This window comes from Ptychodera flava, chromosome 1 (genome assembly GCF_041260155.1).
Source record: "Ptychodera flava strain L36383 chromosome 1, AS_Pfla_20210202, whole genome shotgun sequence".
NCBI lineage: Eukaryota > Metazoa > Hemichordata > Enteropneusta > Ptychoderidae > Ptychodera > Ptychodera flava.
Window position 1 is genome coordinate 39,016,377 of NC_091928.1, and position 21,242 is coordinate 39,037,618.

The 21,242-nt window shown below is 39.3% G+C and overlaps 3 protein-coding genes across 3 annotated transcripts; all 3 read right to left on the reverse strand.

Moving 5' to 3' along the window:
* Window positions 1-1,917: 1,917 nt before the first annotated feature.
* Window positions 1,918-4,734, reverse strand: LOC139144782 (phospholipase A2 AP-PLA2-I-like). The gene is made up of 5 exons (XM_070715533.1): window positions 4,647-4,734; window positions 4,017-4,025; window positions 3,542-3,713; window positions 2,550-2,683; window positions 1,918-2,075 (listed from the first exon to the last, which is right to left on the reverse strand). Exons 1-5 carry the CDS (start codon window positions 4,732-4,734, stop codon window positions 1,918-1,920), a joined length of 561 nt encoding a protein of 186 aa, XP_070571634.1.
* A 2,800-nt stretch (window positions 4,735-7,534) lies between these two features.
* Window positions 7,535-13,851, reverse strand: LOC139136939 (patched domain-containing protein 3-like). Its single transcript, XM_070704812.1, has 2 exons — window positions 12,280-13,851; window positions 7,535-9,313 (listed from the first exon to the last, which is right to left on the reverse strand). The coding sequence occupies exons 1-2, from the start codon at window positions 12,653-12,655 to the stop codon at window positions 8,205-8,207; spliced, it is 1,485 nt and encodes a 494-aa protein (XP_070560913.1). The 5' UTR covers window positions 12,656-13,851; the 3' UTR covers window positions 7,535-8,204.
* Window positions 13,852-14,086: 235 nt separating this feature from the next.
* LOC139136949 (patched domain-containing protein 1-like) lies at window positions 14,087-18,859 on the reverse strand. The gene is made up of 2 exons (XM_070704823.1): window positions 17,839-18,859; window positions 14,087-16,882 (listed from the first exon to the last, which is right to left on the reverse strand). The coding sequence occupies exon 1, from the start codon at window positions 18,823-18,825 to the stop codon at window positions 17,860-17,862; it is 966 nt and encodes a 321-aa protein (XP_070560924.1). The 5' UTR covers window positions 18,826-18,859; the 3' UTR covers window positions 14,087-16,882; window positions 17,839-17,859.
* Window positions 18,860-21,242: the final 2,383 nt, after the last annotated feature.

A 21,242-nucleotide genomic window follows, 5' to 3' on the forward strand; every position in this document is an offset into this window, starting at 1 on the left:
AGTCTCACGTAAATTATATGTACATATGCATGTATGTAACAAATAGCAATAACAAAATTCCTTTTTTGCATTGTAACATAAAATTATGAGTGCCAACGTTGAGGGATTCCAGCAGGTTGAAGTTGTAAGATTGAGTTTCGGACGGCAGTACTAGTTAATTTGTTTAACTTGTCTATGTTACAACACTAAAGGTTTTATTTTGTCAATTCACATGGCAGTCTGCTGTCCCATACGAAGATTTAGGCGCTCGTTCTTTGCTAACAAAGCCAATCGAGGCTGCCAATAAATTCATCGTAGTTCACAGACAAGTGATAAGATAACTTCTGACAGAGACGGCATTAACTACTTCGATATGGTTTGCGTTAGTCACTTAAAGGGATATAGTCGTCGGAAACTGCGCCTGTGTGAGTTTCTTGTTTACAAACAATGCATTTCGTGCACGATATCAAGATGCACGTCATTATCATAGCTGCAACATTTAAATTACACGACGATAGATTATGAAAGACATGTTTTAACTGTCATTAATCACCATTGTGCCTTGGATACATTGTTGCCATGGGTCGTATGGGTCCCATACGACCTTTGAGCGCAGTTCCGACGACTGTATCCCTTTAAACATACACTTGATTCAATTGTAGCTAGCCATAACGCAAACATGTTATATCGCCGTGACAATGTAAAGTTCTATTGATTAAAATTCCAATGGAAAGAAGGAAAAGAACATTTCTGACAGAAAAATACCGCACTTCCTATTTTTTGAAACATCACTAAATTTATTCGGAAACCTTCAATTCGTGATAATACTCTTTCAAATTTACAAGTCGTATTTCAGTCTTGACCCCTCCCTGTAGAGATTTTACCTCGAAGCGTTCCTCACGTGGCCAACCACTGTAATCATGTAAGTCTTGAGATGCATTTAACTTTGTAGAGAGCTTAGACAAGGGACACTTCAGACCAGACCTTTGACAGTGAACGACACCGTGACGGTCGCCATCTTGCAATAAAGTACAAGGTTGTGTTACAATCTACATCTTGGTGTGTCAGTTTCAGTTAATGAAAGCATTACGATCCAGACTGGTAGCGCGACACCATCATTGCTTCAGTGCAAAGTCAAATCACAGCTTCCCATATAATCTGTAATCAACCTCGTGATTTCGATCGACCTCCATGAAAGGATTACAGTATCGAAGGACACTGACACACAGTATCTGGTAATTGCCAAGTGATGCCAATTATTGTCTTTCGTTAAGATTAAAACCGTGAAAGCGGTTTATTGGTGGCCGGCCATGCAAATGTGAGACTTATGCTGCTTCGGCGGCTTATGAGGTTTCACAGTAGGGAAGTGTGTCGGAGTATAGTTTCAGTATACATGGTATACAGCACCATTCGAGGTAAATGTAAACATGTAAACAAGCGAGAAAATTTCAAAACATGTTTATATGGATGTGAATCGAACCGCTGCATTTCTTGTTGAATAGTTATCTCTTTGGAGTATTTAGTGACTCGTCTTCGTTTTGCTTAAAGATTTAAAATGCTTGATGCAGATCAAAAACAAAAGGACAGCGATCAAATGTTTTGACAAAAATGGTAGTTATCAGATATCGAAATATGACATAGAACAGTTTTCAATTTAGAATCAATGTTATGCTAAACTGGTTATATGCAAATGACGGTCGTTCAAATTACGTGGTCCTTCATATATATCGTTGGTAAGAAAAACCAAGATTCACCCTTTATGTATTGCTATCGAATACTTATATACTTTATTAGTTCAAAATCAGTTTTCAGAACAAACATTTTCAGCTAATTTGAAAACGTAAAATATATGTTAATAAGTGCAATACGAATTAGTTCAGTCGTGTGTGTATTGTGAGTCACAAGGTATAGCCGTGAATGCGCTACTTTGGAGTGATATTAACACTTCGATCTGTCCCAATCTTCAAATCCTTTGTTGAAAGTCGCACGGTTTCTCGCCAGACACAATGCCAGTGCTTTGTCACACTCGCACACTTTCTCTTTACAATCAGCGAAACCAAGCACTACGGATATAAAGGAGTAGTGTGCAGCACGCTCTGAAAATTACAAACGAAAGGGAAATCCCTTGTTTAAGCAGTAAAGGCTGACATTCAACATTGTTTTGTACGTTGTAGTTTTGTGTGTTCGGGGTTGCTTACGCTGTGTAGAGAATTAGTTGCACACTTTCAGAATTTTGGGTTTATAGTGAAATGTCGACACCAAATGAGCATGAACATGACGAATGCAAGGTTTTTCACCATTGAATACTAAATATATTGTTGACGCTTTACTTTGAATTTATGATAACTCATTACAACGTACCCTGAATATCAAAACTCATCAGCTGCTTGGTTGCCATGTCAGAACAAGCACCTGATGATACTCAACACAATCTGCAAACACTTGAATGGTGACGAAAATTTAAGACGGCACAGATTCATTGGAGTTTCAGTAAATTTTTCAGGAAAATTTTTACAAAAAAAACCCGTTTTTATAAAATCTATGATGCGTCTGCACCGATGACTACTTACTGCATGTAATCTGGACGTCCCAGCCGAAGCAGTTCTTTGTTGTGTAATCGTATTCTGACAAATACGTCTCGATCGCTAAGCATGATCTCTTTGCCTTTGACCTTTCGTAACACTGGTCGTGACGTCGGCAACACCTATAGATTGGCAGGGGAAATCATGTTACTTACGACACGACAGGATGTGTGTAGATCGAAGTAGGGGTAACAGTTGGAGTAAAATTTAGCTCAGAATTTCAGATTAACTATACAAGCATATTGCAGGAAGCGTATATACATTTAGAGTATCTGTTTTACTCTTTGTCATAATTAGTCATAAAAATGAAGTTAATGTTTATAACTTTATTTATTTATATGTTTATTTGACTCATTTATTCATTTGTTGATCCATTCATTCATTAAGGTTTACTAGTGTATCGATTAATTACATTGGTTCATGTTCATTCTATCATTTATTCAATTGTTGATCCATCCATCCATCCATCCACCCATTAAGGTAGTACGCCTCGGAAGTTCTTAAAACCTTCTCCAATGAAACATTTTAACCCTTCTCTAAAATTAAATGAAAAACAGGGAGGGGTAATCGTGCAAAGTAGGGGTACTAGAGAAACACATTATAATTACGAACTAAATATTTCACGATATTTGAAATTCAAAATGGCCGCCACCTCTGTGTTCACTCTACAAAGAAAACTACACTTTTTTATTTTCGAAAAACTTAAACGGTGAAATGTTTCTCGCTCCAAGAGCTTTGAAATGAGCTCCTACAAGCGGTGAATTACAGCCAGTCTCGACTGTCTATGGGTGAACCAGACTAAAAGTATTGAACATAATATTGAGAGTCCGAATATCTGTCCCCGAGGCGAGTTCTACCCAAACAATTGCTCTGCTCAGTCTCTAGATCGTGACAACATATATGCGGTGAAAAATTATACATGATCAAATCAAGTGTATTGTTTGCACAACACGTAGAAAACCATCGAGCTGTAAACTTACTCATCAGATGGGTCAACTGGGACGCCCTCACCACCCGGTCCACAGTAACACCCGTAACCAACATACTGCAGAGGAACAGCTATGCCATTTAAAGCTAGTGCACACTGAATAAGGTCGGACAATTCTAGAAGATCTCGATCTTGTCGTTCGATCTTTCCCGCCAAAACTTCAGCTGCATGAGGAAAGAGCAGATCAGTCGAAGTTAGTATGTAGACACTTTATGGCATTTAATGTTTGTTATCAAGGAAACCTTTGCATGTGTTAAGCATCGCGTCCCTTATGACAGCGATGGGAATTATCTCCAATATTCAGAGCGAGGATGAAATTTGTGATATATCAGCGCCCGCCAAGATAAACATGAGTTTGCTTGATAAGTTGCAACGTCATAACTAAGGTAGTTGTCGTTCATTTAAATATGTCGACACTTGCAAATTAATCATGGAGTCTAAAAATACTGCCTTTGTTAGTTGCTCACCAAGCACAACTGAAAAATAAACAAATAAAAAAGTGCTACTTTTTATATGTTAATGAAGCGTTCAAAATATGTTTTCATGTAACCGAAGTGTTTCTGTTCATATACAAATGTTAGGTCGCGCAGTGCGTTGTCCAATCTGTATGAGAATAAAGATGGATTAATTTTGAATGATGAATACTCATGTACATTTGATGCGAATATTTTGTCAAGGTCTAATATGAAATGTAATACCCGGTGGTTTCGAAAAGGAGCTCGAAATATTACATTATTTACAGTAGGTAATGTCACCTCTACATATTAAAGCAAATGTTTGATAAATTATTAATCGGAATATATTTCCTGCTGTCATCCATTTTGTCGATAGAATTAATGCTATTATCACGGGTAAAAACCTAATCATTTCAAAAAATATCACAGCTTTTATGTCAAGAAAACGACGGTGTATCGATTAAAAATTAAACCTGTACACATATACGGGTATAAACACATCGAAATACAAATGCACAATAGGTCACAGGAATTTGACATCAGACTAGCGATGTCGAGCGCTGTTTGACAAGTTCGACATTGCGTTTGCTTCGATTCAATCAAATTCTTACAAATGCTGAGATTTTAAAACATTTTACTTACCTAGCAGATGTTCGTCCCACACCGCAAACATAAACAGAATTCGAAGCCACCAGGAAACGATGTTATCACATGTACCACTGTGTATCATGGTGGAGTTCGGCTCACCAAGGCCATGGCGTGCCACAAAAACAGCTGATAGGGTGCGCAAATCCAAGGGAGCGTTCATTTGTTATTTAAAAGGGTGGTCAGCAAAGTCTGAGGGATGGGTCAAATTACTTATCGAATTCGCCATGGGAAAGTGATCATTTTGTGTTTGCAAATAGAGAGTTGCACATATTTTGTAGCCTGACCACATGTTTTCGGATGACAGCTAAACACATGAAAAAGTTATGGCTCGATGTTAACAGATCTAGACGTCCTCAAAAATTCCCTCTCTAGTTCAAATGTGGACGCTATAGGCGTTCACGAAGTCAATAATAGTTTTTGTGTAGCTATGTGCTGTCTGGAAATGTGCAATAGGAGGCTGGGTAATCATAGTTAAATTTCTCTATAACGATCTTTGATATCAGACATCCTCACTGTATATGTGGCTTTCGTTTAAGTTTGCAGAATAAAAATGAGAAACAGTTTGCTTTCTGTGATGATGACATCTCAACTTTCCGTACCCTTGCTCCTTACCCATCACAGACTTTGTAACGTTTATAAAACCGAAGGCAAACACATCTATAGTATTTGAGAGTATTTTGCGATAGTGATAAAATATGTGTACATCAAATGAAATACACGGAGCCACAACAGAGCCGACTGTTGATATCCTATGCTTACGGTGTCAGGAGTATTTTAACTGTCTGCCATGGAGGGCGCTGTTCAATAGTGCCAGAAAGTTAGTTCAGTTCATGATCAGTCTCGACTTTCCATGGCAGTCGTAGTTTGCATGCCTGCTATCTCGATTTCTCGTCATTAATAAATATCGATTTCTTATAAGCAAACAATTATCGACACGACTGAAAGAGACTGTCAGTCAGGTATCGATCTTACTGTAACGTTACGTATCGCACAAAAGAATAAAAATACCAAGAACAACCTTTCGTCAGTCATAATGTTCAAAACGAAATTTACTGAAAAGGTTCTTCAACTGAGCTGATTTCTCCCATCATGTTACAAAGTTCAACAGTTAGACTCAAATACATGACGCACCACATTAATAAGATTGCGATTTCTGAACGAAGTTCACAGTTTATTAAAATTTACTTCCGCATATAAAAATGAGTAACCGTCTTCCAGACGCACGTCAACGACAAAACACATAGCCGGTACTAAAGAAGACTGGACCGTGCCACGCTGAGGTACAATGCAAAATTATCTTAGGGAGTATGCTTTTGCTGATTTACCATGAAATAAACCCTAATTCAGGTATTCAAGTAAGAGGGTATATCCCAGCGTCCTACAAATGTGCCAAAACGTGTATAAAGAGTCGAGTTAAATACACCAAACATTAATATCAAATCGTCGACTCTCTTCAGAGCTATAACTCTTGGGTATACATTGATACACAAATTATAAATATAGAACAAGATGCTATGAAATATAGCATTAAATATAAAGTCTATGAATAAGTCGTAGTTGGAGAGAAAATACATCATTGTAAATGACACTCGACAAGGTTAAAATTACCGGATAGAGAAATATCGTTTGTCAAACACGAATATTAAGTTCTGTATAAAATAACATAAAAAGTTCAGAAAATACAGCTAGGTCCAGAGACAAAAAAGTACCTAATTGTTATGATAGTTCAAAATAGTTTAACAACGATAAAATATATTGCGCTCATTGTCAAAACTTATTAATGCTGTCTATTTCGTCCACACACGTTGAATAATGGAAAAGATCATATATAATATGAGGCATGTCATATCTAAATGGTTATGGGCAATATTAAAATCAGCAACCGGTGTTTTCAACTTTATCTCACATGTTCTAAGTTCGAAATTAGGCACACCGGTATCTCAGATATTATAAAATGCATATCGCACAACATGTAATGACACAGGTGAATAGATAGGTGTGGGTAAATACAAAAGAAAAGCTGGAGATCTACTGATAATCAATCATTTTAGCTTGGAAACTTACTGGTGTTTCCACTTAAATCAAAAGTCAATTAAAAATTACTCACAGACTAAGCACGGGACAACCATTTACTGCTCAGTTTGAACTTGTGAGAAAACCATGGTTAGCGATGACGGGCAACGATGACCGTCAATCATATCAGAATAGACATTTCTGAACTTCATATCTCAGAAATTGTTCAGTGTCATCATCTTCTATGCATTCTGTAGTTCGGTCGTATATACATGTTATGTCTTGGCCCCTGATTTTTATTTTTGAAGATCCACTAGTTGTAATCATAATGTATTTTCGATTATTTTCCTTGCGTTTTAAAAGCATATTTTACTTGTATTTAGTTTACGCCTGGTGTTAAGCTTATCATCACAGCCTACACTATGTCTCGACCGATGTCCGATTGTTGACAACAGAATTTCAGTGCGACCTAGAATTCATTTGTAGTCCGACCAATTAACATGGCACCGTTAATACACTTCATTTTCTACACAAGAATATAGTACTTTGTATTTCTACGCATTTTAGGGATATATAATCATAGACTTGTTTACGTAATTATAAAATATTATATTATTTGAAATATTATGTTACAATTATGATCCCTATAATGGAGCTATAAATAAATTGGTAAAGTTTGTAAATTATGATAGCATAGCAGCAACTGTCATTCATTTGCCTTTTCTGTGACTAGTTAGCCATGTCTTGACGACGAAATCATCGGCCATTTTTTGACCTGGCGTCTTTGACAGTTCGATGCTGTCCTTAACCGTCATTCCCTGCCGGGGATTAGTTCGACGAGCATTGCGTTTGCTGGGGCCCTTCGTTCGGTCGGCTTTTTTGGTCATGTTGCTCTGTCTATCGTCTGGCATCACTATTTGTGGTAAGATGAATGTAGGGGCAGTTGGCTTTCTAATGAAGTCTAGATAACGAGGGTCGAGGGTCGTGTGATATGGTGCGCCGGGACGATATTCAAAACTGCATTGTCATGGCCGACGTGAACAACATCATCGAAAGCGGAAGTTTTGGCGCGCTTGTCCCTTTTGTGACGTATTCTCGCCGGACCAATGAATGAAAGCAGAACGGGAAGAAAAAGAAGTCCATGCACTCCACCGAACAGTATGCCTAAAAACACTTCTTTGAAAATATTGCGAAATACATACGTTTTGCTGGTCGAAATTAGAGACACAGCAAGAATTGTGGAAAACACACTCTGTAAAATCGGTAATCCCAACAACTGAAGACTTTCGATGGCACGCTCGTTGCGAGAATCTCGTTGTGAAATCACGAATACATACGCCACGTGAGCTGTGTAATCGACACTAAACCCAATACAGACTACAATTATTATCATCGACACGAAGTCCAGTCCAACATCCCACAATGCCATGAAACCAATAACACCAACGATTATTGATGTTATTGAAATGGTGACGTATAAACCACAGATAGGTTGTGGTATGAGGAGTAGAGAAACAAACAACATACCAACAGCAGCAATCAGAACATTTGAATTGTACTTGGCAATATTGCAGCGAAATGATCGTCAAAAATAAATGATGGGTGATAGGCCAGCATTGGAATCCACGATGATGATGCGATTTCTCTAGATCTGTCCATGAATTCTCGTTTTCTTTCCACGGTCGCGTTCGCGATGTTGCGAGATATAATGAGACATCTTGAGGATTCGATAGTTGTGTTGTCAAGCGAAAATTCAACATCGAGTTCGTAATGTTCAAACAATTGAATTTTGAAAAAGCTCACACGGAGATGATAAATAAACGATTCTTCTCCATTGTACGATAAACCGCTTTGATTCAAAAATTGTAAATATTCAAGAAGCCAACACTGAGTTGTTTGCGATCTACCTTCGTGGAAATACGAGGTCCCCTGGAGTTCTTCGAGAACATTTCGGACTTCCTCCTGTACACTTGCGTCAGAGTAATTTTGTGGAGTTGTTATCACCATTTGTACAACCGGTCCATATTGTCTGAAGTAGGTTTCTTGTGTGTCGTAGTAACCGACACTGTAGGAGCCTTCTAATGCCAACTGTTTAGTGTTTATTCCTTCTGACAATTGTAAACATCCAAAAATTGAGGCACCCAGATAGCCAAGATATACAAATAGTGTTAAAACTTTAAACCATTTCTTGGTTATGAGTGGCCCGTAATATTCATTGAAAAACTTCATGATAATATGTTCAGACTTATCGACTTCATAGTTTTGCGGCATTCTCGAAACTCCTCCGGCACAGAACAACTTGTAAACCGTAGAGGGCGCCTCCTTTTTGGAAACAACTTTTCTGAAAGTAACACAGTGCCTGTTTTGTTTCTCTCGTCGACCGATGAGGGCCATGCAGCCACCGAAAAATGTCAACTGATAGATGTAATCAAAGACAATAGCCACTCCGCAGTAGCAACAAAATATTCGAACCGATGGAAAGTTAGAAATGGCGCCAATACCAAATGCCAAGGCGTCGGTTATACTGGTTATTGTAATGGACAATGCAGCTTCTGAAAAGGTCTTTCCAAGTCGATCTCTGACTGAGAGATGTGGTGATGTTGAACGCCATGATGCTATCATGATGAACATATCATCAACTCCAACACCTGAAAGCAATATTATAGAATTTCGACGTCATGAATTGTGCTGGATATTAATTTGTTTGACACAAAGTGGCTTCGGTCACGCACGTCCGGACATTAGTTAATAATTCATTCGGATTGTGTTTTCGCCGAGTGTCATTTTTTCGCTGGCAACGTTCAAGTTCATTTGTTACGTCAATGGAAACGGCAGAAAGAACAAACAAAATGTGTTAGTTTTGAAGGCTGATATTTTGACGTGAAAGCACGACTTTAGGCAATTTTTACGGCTTGTTATTATTGAAATACAGATGAGAATACGGACCTGCCAGGAGTGACAACACAGTAAGTAAACATGATGTTTGGCATGCTCAATAATCTGAAATCAATTTTCCCGGAAGCAATAGCTATTTAATTCAGAAACCTTGCTTGATACGTTATTATAACCGGCAGTCCAGTTATCATTTTCTGACTTCAAAATGCTGTCAGTACTGTTATGTACTTTACATATACTTTACGTAGAACGCGCCTCGGGGACAGACAGTCGTACGCTCAAATTTCTACAATTCTTTTTCTGACCTACCACTTGTGGGGGGCTCATTTCAAAGCTCAAAGAGAATGAAAAACTTTCACCGACTTAGTTTTTCGAAAATCCAAATTTAATCCCCCCCCCCCCCCCAGTTAACACGGGAATGGGAGCCATTTTGAATTTCAAATATCGCAAAATGTTGGGTAATTTGTTTCGCTAGTTCCAAACTTTGCACGGTGACCCTTATTTCCATTGTTGATTTGGTAGGAGAATGGTTGAAAGTTTCATACAGGAAAGTTTGAGCAAAAGTTTAAGTCTTTCACTTTCGAAGCGCATACTACCTTAATGAGAAATTTAATTTGCGAACCGCCGAGTTGAATTCATGCTTGAATTTTTAAATTCCTTTCGCTTTCGTACATCTGGTTGTCAAAGAAGCATGCTATCATGATTTACCGTCTCACAAATTTCAAAACAAGACGCGTCGTTTCGAACGACGCCACATACGATAGGAGCTTTGATCATTCAGACAATCGGCACGTCAGCATATAGCTATACAGTCACGGTTATAACGTCTAACAACTCCAGTAGCATTTGTTGGTTTAATTACATCTTCACGATGCCTTACCGAATTTTTGGGAAGACAAAATGTTCCTGCTGTGGCACGTGTCGACGAAGTTTGCCTCATCAAAAATGTCGGCAACGCAGAATTCAGTCATTGCGCATTAACGAAAGGGGAAGCTATTCACCAACTAGCAGATGAAAGGAAGCCATTATTTTAGGCCGTGTAATCGCAGTGCCTTACACCACTTTCTACTCTGTGACCTAAATTGAGTGACACTAATATGAATCACCCTGTATATGTAAATTGTGCTTGCTTCCAACACTTACGACAATACGAGTAATTCTATTGGCTGGGGATACTTGACTCATGACGTCACTGGATGCAGCAATCGGCTAAATTTAAAAAGTGACTCAGAGAGCTACAGATAAAACATAATTTAAAAAGGGTACTTTGTTTGGTTGTTAGAACCATGCAGTTATCTAATGAACTTCCGTGTAGTATTCTTTCAAAGGCATATGAATTGATAGTGATCGGTACCCAACATTTTAGGGGCAGTCTCACATTGTTGCACGAGTTTAACAAACTAAATACGTTTATCAAGTTTGATATCAAGCAGTGAATAGAATGTAGCATTCTATATAATAATAATACTGACTCGTACCTATCCAAAACTGTACATGCAAACGATGATGTCAATATTATCGATCTAATATATCCAATCAACGATTTCATTTTCGTTGTACTATACTTTGAGAGACGCCTGTATGTAGTGTTCCGTTTCGAACGTTTCAAGTTGGTACCAGAATGATCGCTCTGGAATGCATTTTTTCTGATTCAATAAATATTTGCAGTATACCACTGTACAGCTATAACGATGGTTACCATATTTGATCATCCACCATATTTAATTATCTATCCGCTACCCTTCGTTCTACATTCAAATTCTCAGTTTACGAACAATTTTGGTTTTCTTCTCAATTTCACCCGTCGTGGAGGATTTGAGACGGTCGTTAAAGGTACGCCTATCTTACCGCCTAATTTTTTTGCCACGCTTTGTGGATCAACATGCCTTTGTTGCTGGGGGGGAAATGAACGGATGGCTACGCATGAAAAGAAAATCCCAGACTAGAAGCTGAAAGTTATAACCTTCAGAAGCTGAAAGTTATAGCCACTGACCTTTGAACCCGGATACGTTCATTCAACAGGTTTTTGTAAGACCACTGCATTTTCAAAGCCAGGCAGGTTGAATATCAACCAACTGAGAACTGATCAATTTCATTTTCATGTGATACGGGCACGAGAAGAGTAAAATCACTGCCAGCAGTAGTCATCCGTTTTCTGTCATGGGCAATTCTTTCCACGGCCGTGTTCGAGTGTAAACACAGGTTATCGGTCACTGTGAAACGCCGAATGTAGAAAGTCGAGGAGTGTCAGTCATCCGACACTATTCAGAATATTTTAAGATTTTTGTGCGTGTTTTTTTTTTCAGCGAAATGACAGCAATTATCATTGTCGCCAGTAGTGTCCACAGTGAACCTTTTCGGTATGACGTCATTAAGTTAAACACACTTGACAGGCTCTTTCAGAAGCGGTAATTGATCGTCTGTATTATGGCAGAATAAACAAAGCGACATGAAAGGACCTGTAAAAGTTTGATTACAGACAGGGTGCCCGTCTGCACGACATGGTATGTGGCAGTAAATTGAAAGTGGCCAGATATGGCCTGTTAGTGATTTTTATTGAAAAAGATCTAACATGAATTCAAATATTCAGTGGAGACATGCAATAGTGCCCGTTCGACATCTCTCCCCCCTCCCTACCCCTGGTCGAGGACGACAGTAATCACCAAATCGGTCTAAAATGGGAAGAGATGTACGGCTTAGTTTGTGTGTGAAAACTTACCAATGGTGAGAAACGGCATTCCTATGACAAGATGCGTGAAGGGGACGCCACAGAATAGTAACAAACCAAACGATGATCCAACGGCCAGGGCAGCTGATACAACACCCAGAGTCGCTAGAACTGGTTTACTGGTCACCCAATCAAACATCGTACACGACAGAACAGAAAATACGGTCAGCACGAGACACGCATATATCAGAAGTGGTATTGTATACAACACGATATCAACGAAGTCGTGGTCCAGTGTCTTGGACGTAAAAAACGTCACCTCTATTTTTCTGGATTCGTAGCTCTGTGCAAAATCGACGAACGCTTCTTCCCATTTACCGCTGACGTCATCAAGTTCGTCAGATCTCAAAGAATACAACAGTGACATTGCTTTTGCCGTTTCAATAACTTCTGAGTTGTTTTGCAGTGTGACTCCGCCAAGATCACTGCCGATGAAGTAGTCTACATTTTGAACATTTGTGACCGGATAGGACAATGTTAGAAAACGTACACTGTCGGCGTTGTAGTTTAATAATTTCAATACGAGGTTTGGGTAAACACAATCTGCTTTCCATTTTGCACACACATCTCCGTATGAGTAGACCGTCCTGCCTGACGTTACCGTCAAATTCACTGCTTTTTCATGAAATTTGATGATTTCCTCGATTACGTCTTCTGTCAGTACACTGCCGTCGCTATCCTTCACCAAAATCAACGCGTGGGCATACCTGCCGACCTCCGTTCTGCGATCCGGCAAAAAACCGCCGTCGAAGTCAACGTCAAAGTGCTTCTCAATCTCTCGTCGATGCTTTTTGGCGGGCCGTTTTCTGGACTGAAGAGGTACTCTGTGTCCGTATTTTGATGGAGACGCAGCCCGCCTAAGCCTAGTATCGCCGACAAACTAACGGGATGACGATAAACCAGACGAAATGTGACGCGACGAATTTTCCGTACCTTTCGAGGAGTCGACTCAGTCGTTTCTCAAAATAATTGAACGCCATGTTGTCAATCGATTCTACAGTACGCACGTTTACTTTCCCACAGTCGTTATGTCGTACGACCGTCCTTTTGAAAACCACATCTTACGCAGGCTTCACGGTTATAAAGGCTTTATACCTGCGTGGTCCTTGACCGTGTGTTCGTTTTCATTAACGGCGACGACAGTTCCACTGGAAATACCGGCAGGTTTGAATCGTAACTTGCAACTTCAAAATCCCTCGCCAGGAAATACGTCACTCACGATGGTTAAACGTGCTTCGTTTTCAACCATCAGTCGGCAAACAAATTCAACTACAGGTTGTTTGCACTGTCGACGTATTAGCTTTGATCAACATCGTCACAACTGATTTCACAGCCATTCCAGACTAGCAGAGTCCATCGTTGACACCAGGACGCATCGAGCTAATCTGACGTGTCCTCCAGGGTTCTTAGAAGCGCACTATCGGTCTGGCTACCCTGACAACGCAACATCGCCTGTGTAGGTTGTATAGGTTTCCGCTGCTTTGTTACGTGAACGGGGGGTCACGTGATGAGGAACCTGTCAACATCTCACATGGTCATGAACAAATAGGTTAAAGCACTCTCTCTCTCTCTCTCTCTCTCTCTCTCTCTCTCTCTCTCTCTCAGACAAAGTATATATATATATATATATATATATATATATATATATATATATATATATATATATATATATATATATATATGATCGCTACTAGAACCACATGTAGAGTGAAACTCTGAGTAACGCCTAAGTCCTGTTTTCTACTTGTTATCAATTTTTACCGTTTATATATATATATATATATATATATATATATATATATATATATATATATATATATATATATATATATATATATATATATATATATATGGAGTTATGTTTAGGTCTTTTGTGAAAGTCAATTATTGCCTGTACTCTGACAAATCCATCTATATGTCTTGTCTACTGAGACAGGAATATCTTTTTTTCTCATAACTGATCACCAGCGAAGAAGACGCACTCATGTTTTCTAAATACGTACACCAGGTGTGACCTGTACTGTACTCTTTTTTTAATCACCGTCCCGTCTGCGAGGTCAGATCGGTTCTAAACAAGTACACAACTAAACCTGATCGATGGACATTTTATACTGGCTTTCCATACTCGCTAGAGCGTGACGGCATTAGTATGTGCGCAATACGCACATCAAGCTCATAGATAAGATACGCTCTGACGATTTCAGACAATATTGCCATAGACACATCATGCAGGCATGCAATCGGTGTATGGACTATAATTATTGTACATTCAAAGCTCTATCATTACCAGATGGTTGGCGTTAACAGCATTAGGAAACAAAATTCAGCTCACGGAAACTTATTAAGAAACACGCAATGTACGTTACGTTGCACGAGCACATTTGACAACCATCGTCGAAAACGCGGTCAGTAGCCTGATGCAACAACTTTTGCTGGAGAGGGATATGGACCGACCGTGGTACCAGCTACAGAAGCATCCAAGGCCTTTGCACACGTTGGCTAGCCTGACCTATCAGTGTGAAAAAGCAATGTAGTTCAGCCTTCGATTCGTGTGTTGTCGATGAGGACATGCTGCCTTGACTCACAGAGTTCATGATCCTTCTCAAGGTTGTTTTGATTCTCATAAACTCAGGGTCTATTTTATTATTCATGCGTTATCTCCATTCTCTTACAAAGTCAAGACAAAAGATTTATTGTATTTTTCACATTATACCATATAAATTGCATTTTAGCAGTTAAGAGACAAGGAGATCAGTGCGAATAGATCGACTCCAAAATTAATGTCGCAATGCAATGCGTTTACAAGTAAGCACAATTAAAGATAACCTCACTATGCAGACTAAATGGTCCTTTTTCTTTTCTCCAAAATTTATGTAAAAGTTCCGACGACAAATACATGTTTTTCTTAAGTTCAGAGTACTGAGGTTCAATCCAAATGGTTAAGTTTAATAGCACACATATATAGCACGACGACAAGATATTTACTAATTTTTGGCGGGTAGAACTTTGATTTTCAGCACGTGTACCTTGTTGTCTGCTCGTTTTGAAGGACCTATAGACGACAACAGAACAGGAAGAAACAGCAGACCATGCACTCCACCGAACAGTATGCCTAAAAACACTTCTTTGAAAATGTTTCGAAATACATACGTTTTGCTGGTTGAGATTAGAGACACAGCAATAATTGTAGAAAACACACTCTGTAAAATCGGTAATCCCAACAACTGAAGACTTTCGATGGCACGCTCGTTGCGAGAATCTCGTTGTGAAATCACGAAGACATACGCCACGTGAGCTGTGTAATCGACACTAAACCCGATGCAGACTACGATTATTATCATCGACACGAAGTCCAGTCCAACATCCCACAATGCCATGAAACCAATAACACCAACGATTATTGATGTTATTGAAATGGTGACGTATAAACCACAGATAGGTTGTGGTATGAGGAGTAGAGAAACAAACAACATACCAACAGCAGCGATCAGAACGTTTTGAATTGTACTCGGCAAGATTGCAGCGAAATGATCATCAAAAATAAATGACGGATGGTAGGCTAGCATAGAAATCCACGATGCATCTACAGTTTGACGGCAGTTGTCCATGAATTCTCGTTTTCTTTCCACAGTCGCGTTTGCAATGTGACGAGATGTGACGAGACATCGCGAGGATTCTATCGTCATATGATCGGTCGAGTACACGACATCAAGTCGATAATGCTCGTACAACGGTATCATCGAAAAGTTGTTCCGGAGATGATAGATAAACGAGCCTTCACTGTTGTATGATAAGTTGCTTTGATTCAAAAATTGTAAATAGTCAAGTAGCCAACACTTGGTGCTTTGGGAAGAAGCATTGTGAAAAAATGTTGTACTTTGAAGATTTTCCAGAACATTGTTATTTCCGTTTGCACCCTCGTGTCGGAGTAATTTTGTGGAGTTGTTATCACTACTTGCACCACTGGTCCATACACTTGAAAAAGCGTTCTTTCGTCTTCGTAATACTGGACACTGTAGGAGTCATCCAAAGCTAACTGTTTCGTGTCGATACCTTCTGATAGTTGTAAACATCCAAAAAGTGCAACGCCCACGTATCCAAGATACATAAACAGTGTTAAGACTTTAAACCATCTTTTAGTTAAGAGTGGACCATAATATTCCTTGAAGATTTTCATGACGATGTGTTCAGACGTCTCATTTCATAGTTTTGTGGCATTCTCGAAACTCTCCGGCACAGAACAACTTGTAAATCGAAGAGGGCGCCTCCTTTTTGGAAACTACTTTTCTGAAGGTGACACAGTGCCTGTTCTGTTTCTCTCGTCGACCGATGAGGGCCATGCAGCCACCGAAAAATGTCACCTGATAGATGTAATCAAAGACAATAGCCACTCCGCAGTAGCAACAAAATATTCGAACCGATGGAAAGTTAGAAATGGCGCCAATACCAAATGCCAAGGCGTCGGTTATACTGGTTATTGTAATGGACAATGCAGCTTCTGAAAAGGTCTTTCCAAGTCGATCTCTGACTGAGAGATGTGGTGATGTTGAACGCCATGATGCTATCATGATGAACATATCATCAACTCCAACACCTGTGAAGAGAAAGTGATAAAACCATGAGTGAAAAATCTATAGTCTCAAAGCGTGTTGTGAATAGCGTAAATTTTGAAGGTCATTTGTCATGGTTAATGGTTGCAGAGTGCAAGTATGTGTACTTCTTGTATCTTGGCAGGCAGTATACTTGTAAGGTAAAGACGTTGATTGCTATATGAATCAAGAAAACAGGGTGGTTGTGAGTTGTCAGCTAAAGACCTAGTTTGCGTAAAAATGTAGATAGGTTTCAAAGGTGAGTCACGATTGTTGTTTGGCCAGTTATGTCAACGGTAGCTTTAAAACAAATCTTGGAGAGTTTTTGAGAACGAAGATCAAATTGTACCCGGTATTATCCTCTCGGCCGGGTCCCATGTTCACTTCTGTGTGCCGATAATCAGGGCCACATAGAGATTTTAGTTCAATCTTGCTATCTTGCTAAAGTTTGGTATAGAGCAGCGACCACAAGTTAATGGGCACGGAAAAGGATAAGGTGAAAATATTGCCATCCATAAATCTGATTTTAGTCAGATTTAGCTTTGAGTGTAATATTTATTGGATGCTGCTAGTGTAACAAGAATAGAAATCATAGAAAATGTATCAAAAGTTTCTGCTAACGAAGCTTAAAGTTTGTTAGTTATAGATAATATTAGCCTTGTCATAATAGTGCATCATCATACGACATGCAATGTAATCAAAGTTATCGACAATTCGTGTACAGACAAGATGAACCCGGGCCGGGTATTTCTACATTTTTGGGAGTAGAACATAATTATGCATTCTACAGATAGACAAAACATACGAAACAGTCAAACGTTTTGAAGCTAATTAAGCTTTGAAGCAACTATGTAACATAGTGAAGAGATTTCATTGATACAGTGTCTCAGTGAGAGGAGGGTCATATTAGTCGAACCAAACTTCTGATCGAAGACAAGAATATAGACCGTGTAGGACTTACCAATGGTGAGAAATGGCATTCCTATGACAAGATGGGTAAAGGGAACTCCACAGAATAACAGTAGACCAACGATGATCCAACGGCCAGGGCAGCTGATACAACACCCAGAGTCGCTAGGACTGGTTTACTGGCCACCCAATCAAACATCGTACACGACAGAACAGAAAATACCGTCAACACGAGACACGCCTGTATCAGGAGAGGTATAGTGAACAGTACAATATCGACAAAATCTTGATCCAGAGTGTTTGACGTGAAGAACGTGAGTTTGATTTCAGATGAACTGTAACCCTTGGCGAATTCAATGAAAGCCTTTTCCCACTGACCGCTGATATCATCGTATTGGTCCGACCGCAAGGAGTAGAGAACGGACATAGCTTTTGCCGACTTTATGACATCTGAGCTGTTCTGCAGCTCAACCCCGCCAAGATCGCTGCCTATAAAGTATTCTATGTTCTGAAGGACAGTGACTGGATAAGACAACGTCATCAAATCAATATTCCCTGCGTTGTAGTCCAATAACCTCAGTAAAATATTAGGGTCGACGCACTCTGTCTTCCACTTTCCACATAAGTCACGAAATGTGTAGTCAGTGTTGTCTGACGTCACTGTCAAATTCATCACATTTTCATGAAGTCTGATGATTTCCTCCAATACGTGTTCTGCCAATACACTTCCTTCGCCTTTAACCACAACGAACGCGTGCGCATACCGTCCGACTTCCAATTTACGATCCGGCAGGAAACCGCCGTCAAAGTCAACGTCAAAGTGCTTCTCGATCTGTTGTCGATGTTTTTTAGCGGGACCGTTTTCTGGACTGAAGAGGTACTCGGTGTCCGTGTTTTGATGAAGACGCAGCCCACCTAAGCCAAGTACCGCCGACAAAATTAACGGGACGACGATAAACCAGGCGGGATGCGAGGCGACGAATTTCCCGTACCGTTCAAGGAGTTTACACAGACGTTTTTCGACACAATCGAACTTCATTGTAATCCGTGTAGCACACAATGCAATTCCACGGTGCAGTTGGCTACACGTATTCAATGTTGAAACGTCTTCAATGTTGAAAAGGCTTCTACTTTATGTAACAGCGGAGCAAAGTTGCCTGTATCTACATTCAAACAATAGAGGTTCCCGGTCATAGGTATGAATTAATATGCATCAGATCACGGAAGGCATTTACGTCTTCGACAAACACACGACTCTCTACAAAACTTACCGCAGATATGATGGAAGTCTCTGCAGAGCAGAGGTAACACGTCTTACTGTATTTAACGACAAGCGACACGTACGTCCCTTGGCAACCACACCACGTGAGCAGTCAGCGATTCAATGAATACGGTTCCTTTTTCATTAATGTTATTCTAATTCATGTTTTTGTTGAGAGAAGAATACTTTTCATTGATACCACGACAAAGGACCCTCCCAATCTTGCTCTCGCTTGACGAAGACCTTAGTCGACCTAGAATTGCACAGACGTGACGTACCTTGACATGGGAGGCGAGGAACCATTAGGACGATTCCAGTAAACTTTGTTTGCTGACTGCCTCTTCGCCGTGGAGGTAAAAAGTACTGTGATCACGGCCAAACTGAACTTCCCCTGTTTCTTTCTCAATGCTTAGTAACCCCCATGAATATTACATTAGTCACTCAATCTGAACTTCAAGTTTTCAAGGTCCCGATTTCACTATATATACTGGGCGCGTCCCTGACCTCACCGAAAACAACACATCAACTTGTAAAGTTATCTACACCACCGATGAGTAGAGCAGAGCAGAGATCAATGAAAAAAGACGATGTCAAGGTCATGTAAACTTTTAAACAGTAGTATTGCCTTCCTCTACAGTCTGTCCGGCAACAACTCATAAGAGAGACTAACAACGGTACAAAAAACAGTTGAAATAGTTTGCTCTGTGTGTTGTTTGTGTTGTGTTTTGTTGTCTTTTGTTTGCTGTGTCGTGTTTATTTGGTGCTGTTGTGTGGGCTTATGGGATTTGTCAAAACACGTGGAATACTACCTCCATTTGTCCCTTGCTATGTACGACGTCATATGACGTTCAAGGTGACGCTTGCTTTGTGTTTGGTCGTTGCGAATCCCATTCCTCAGGATGTTTGAAGGACATTTTTTGGACAGTGACCAGTCAAACAATACCATAAAGTATGGCGTCCTCTGTACCCACAGTACTTTGGTCGGACCTGTTAATTTAATGTATGATATAGGCCAAAAGATGATTTTTTTTCTTGCCCTGAATTCGAAGAGATTGTTACAGTGATGCGATTTACTTATCAATGTTACATCCTTTTCACTTCACATTTTTGATGTGATATTACCTCAAGTTTATTGATTTTTCACTGACTTTTAAATAATATTAATATATTTCCTTTCCCTTACGGACATGATAGGGGTACCTTCACACACGGAATGCATCTGAGACGATTGACTTTTCTGAACGTAAATTGTTTAGGTTTTGCTTTTTTAAAAAATGATATTGAGAATTTCCTCTAAACAAAATAATAAGAGCTACATGACGCGGCATACCGCAATGATGAGGGCGATGTCAAGAAAAAATATATATATATATATATATATATATATATATATATATATATATATATATATATATATATATATATATATATATATATATATATATGAATATATTTTGTCGACCACATCACACCACGTCATAATAATACTATTACACGTATTTCCTGACATGCTTTACCGATGGTGGAATTATTTCTGAGGAGCCTTTCCAAACAGGTTGGGTCGATAACATTCTTAAAGCTTTCTTTCAGGTTATTGAAATGACAAGTATTAACCTTAGAAATAGTGTTACCTTAGAGATAGTGTACAGCAAAAATTAGTGTCGTGTCGATTATGATGTATGTTCGATACCTCTGTTCCTCTGTAAATATAGATAGAGAATGTCACATAGCTTAACCAGCATGCCCTATTTCCTCGTCAACAGGTCCACAATTACCATTAGTAACAATGGGTTTGGGCAAAACCATGGTGAAGAAAGGGTCAATTTAAAACTGCGAACGAAAAATTAGACAAGATCCGTTGATGACACATCGCTAAAACAACAATGGCACAAATATTTCAATGCATCGATTCTAATGTTAGTGTGTGACTGAACCATCATGATGATAGTAATTCGACAATTTTTTTCTCGCAAGGAATTTAGTTTTTCCTGTAGTTACGGTGAGTAACAAACTTCACTGTCAACAAGTTGTCACCGCTTTCTTCGAGATAAGTCTTATAAACCATGTACAATCCTGTATGCGTAATAAACTGATGAGGTCATGAACTGCCCTGTAGAGGGTGTTGCATTCAATTGTTCACTATGCACAGCTAAGGGCTAAGCTTATAGAATTGTTCAATATTGAAAGAAAAATCA

Bases quoted from the DNA above. Each gene is read 5' to 3' on its own strand.
- LOC139136939 (XM_070704812.1), bottom strand. From the start codon at position 12,655: ATGTCACTGTTGTATTCTTTGAGATCTGACGAACTTGATGACGTCAGC. The intron at 9,314-12,279 runs GTAAGTTTTCAC...TATTGCTTTCAG, and splicing joins AATGCCGTTTCTCACCATTG to GTGTTGGAGTTGATGATATG.
- LOC139144782 (XM_070715533.1), bottom strand. From the start codon at position 4,734: ATGATACACAGTGGTACATGTGATAACATCGTTTCCTGGTGGCTTCGA. The intron at 2,684-3,541 runs GTAAGTTTACAG...GCCAATCTATAG, and splicing joins CCAGTTGACCCATCTGATGA to GTGTTGCCGACGTCACGACC. The intron at 2,076-2,549 runs GTAAGTAGTCAT...TGTAATTTTCAG, and splicing joins GGACGTCCAGATTACATGCA to AGCGTGCTGCACACTACTCC.
- LOC139136949 (XM_070704823.1), bottom strand. From the start codon at position 18,825: ATGAAGTTCGATTGTGTCGAAAAACGTCTGTGTAAACTCCTTGAACGG.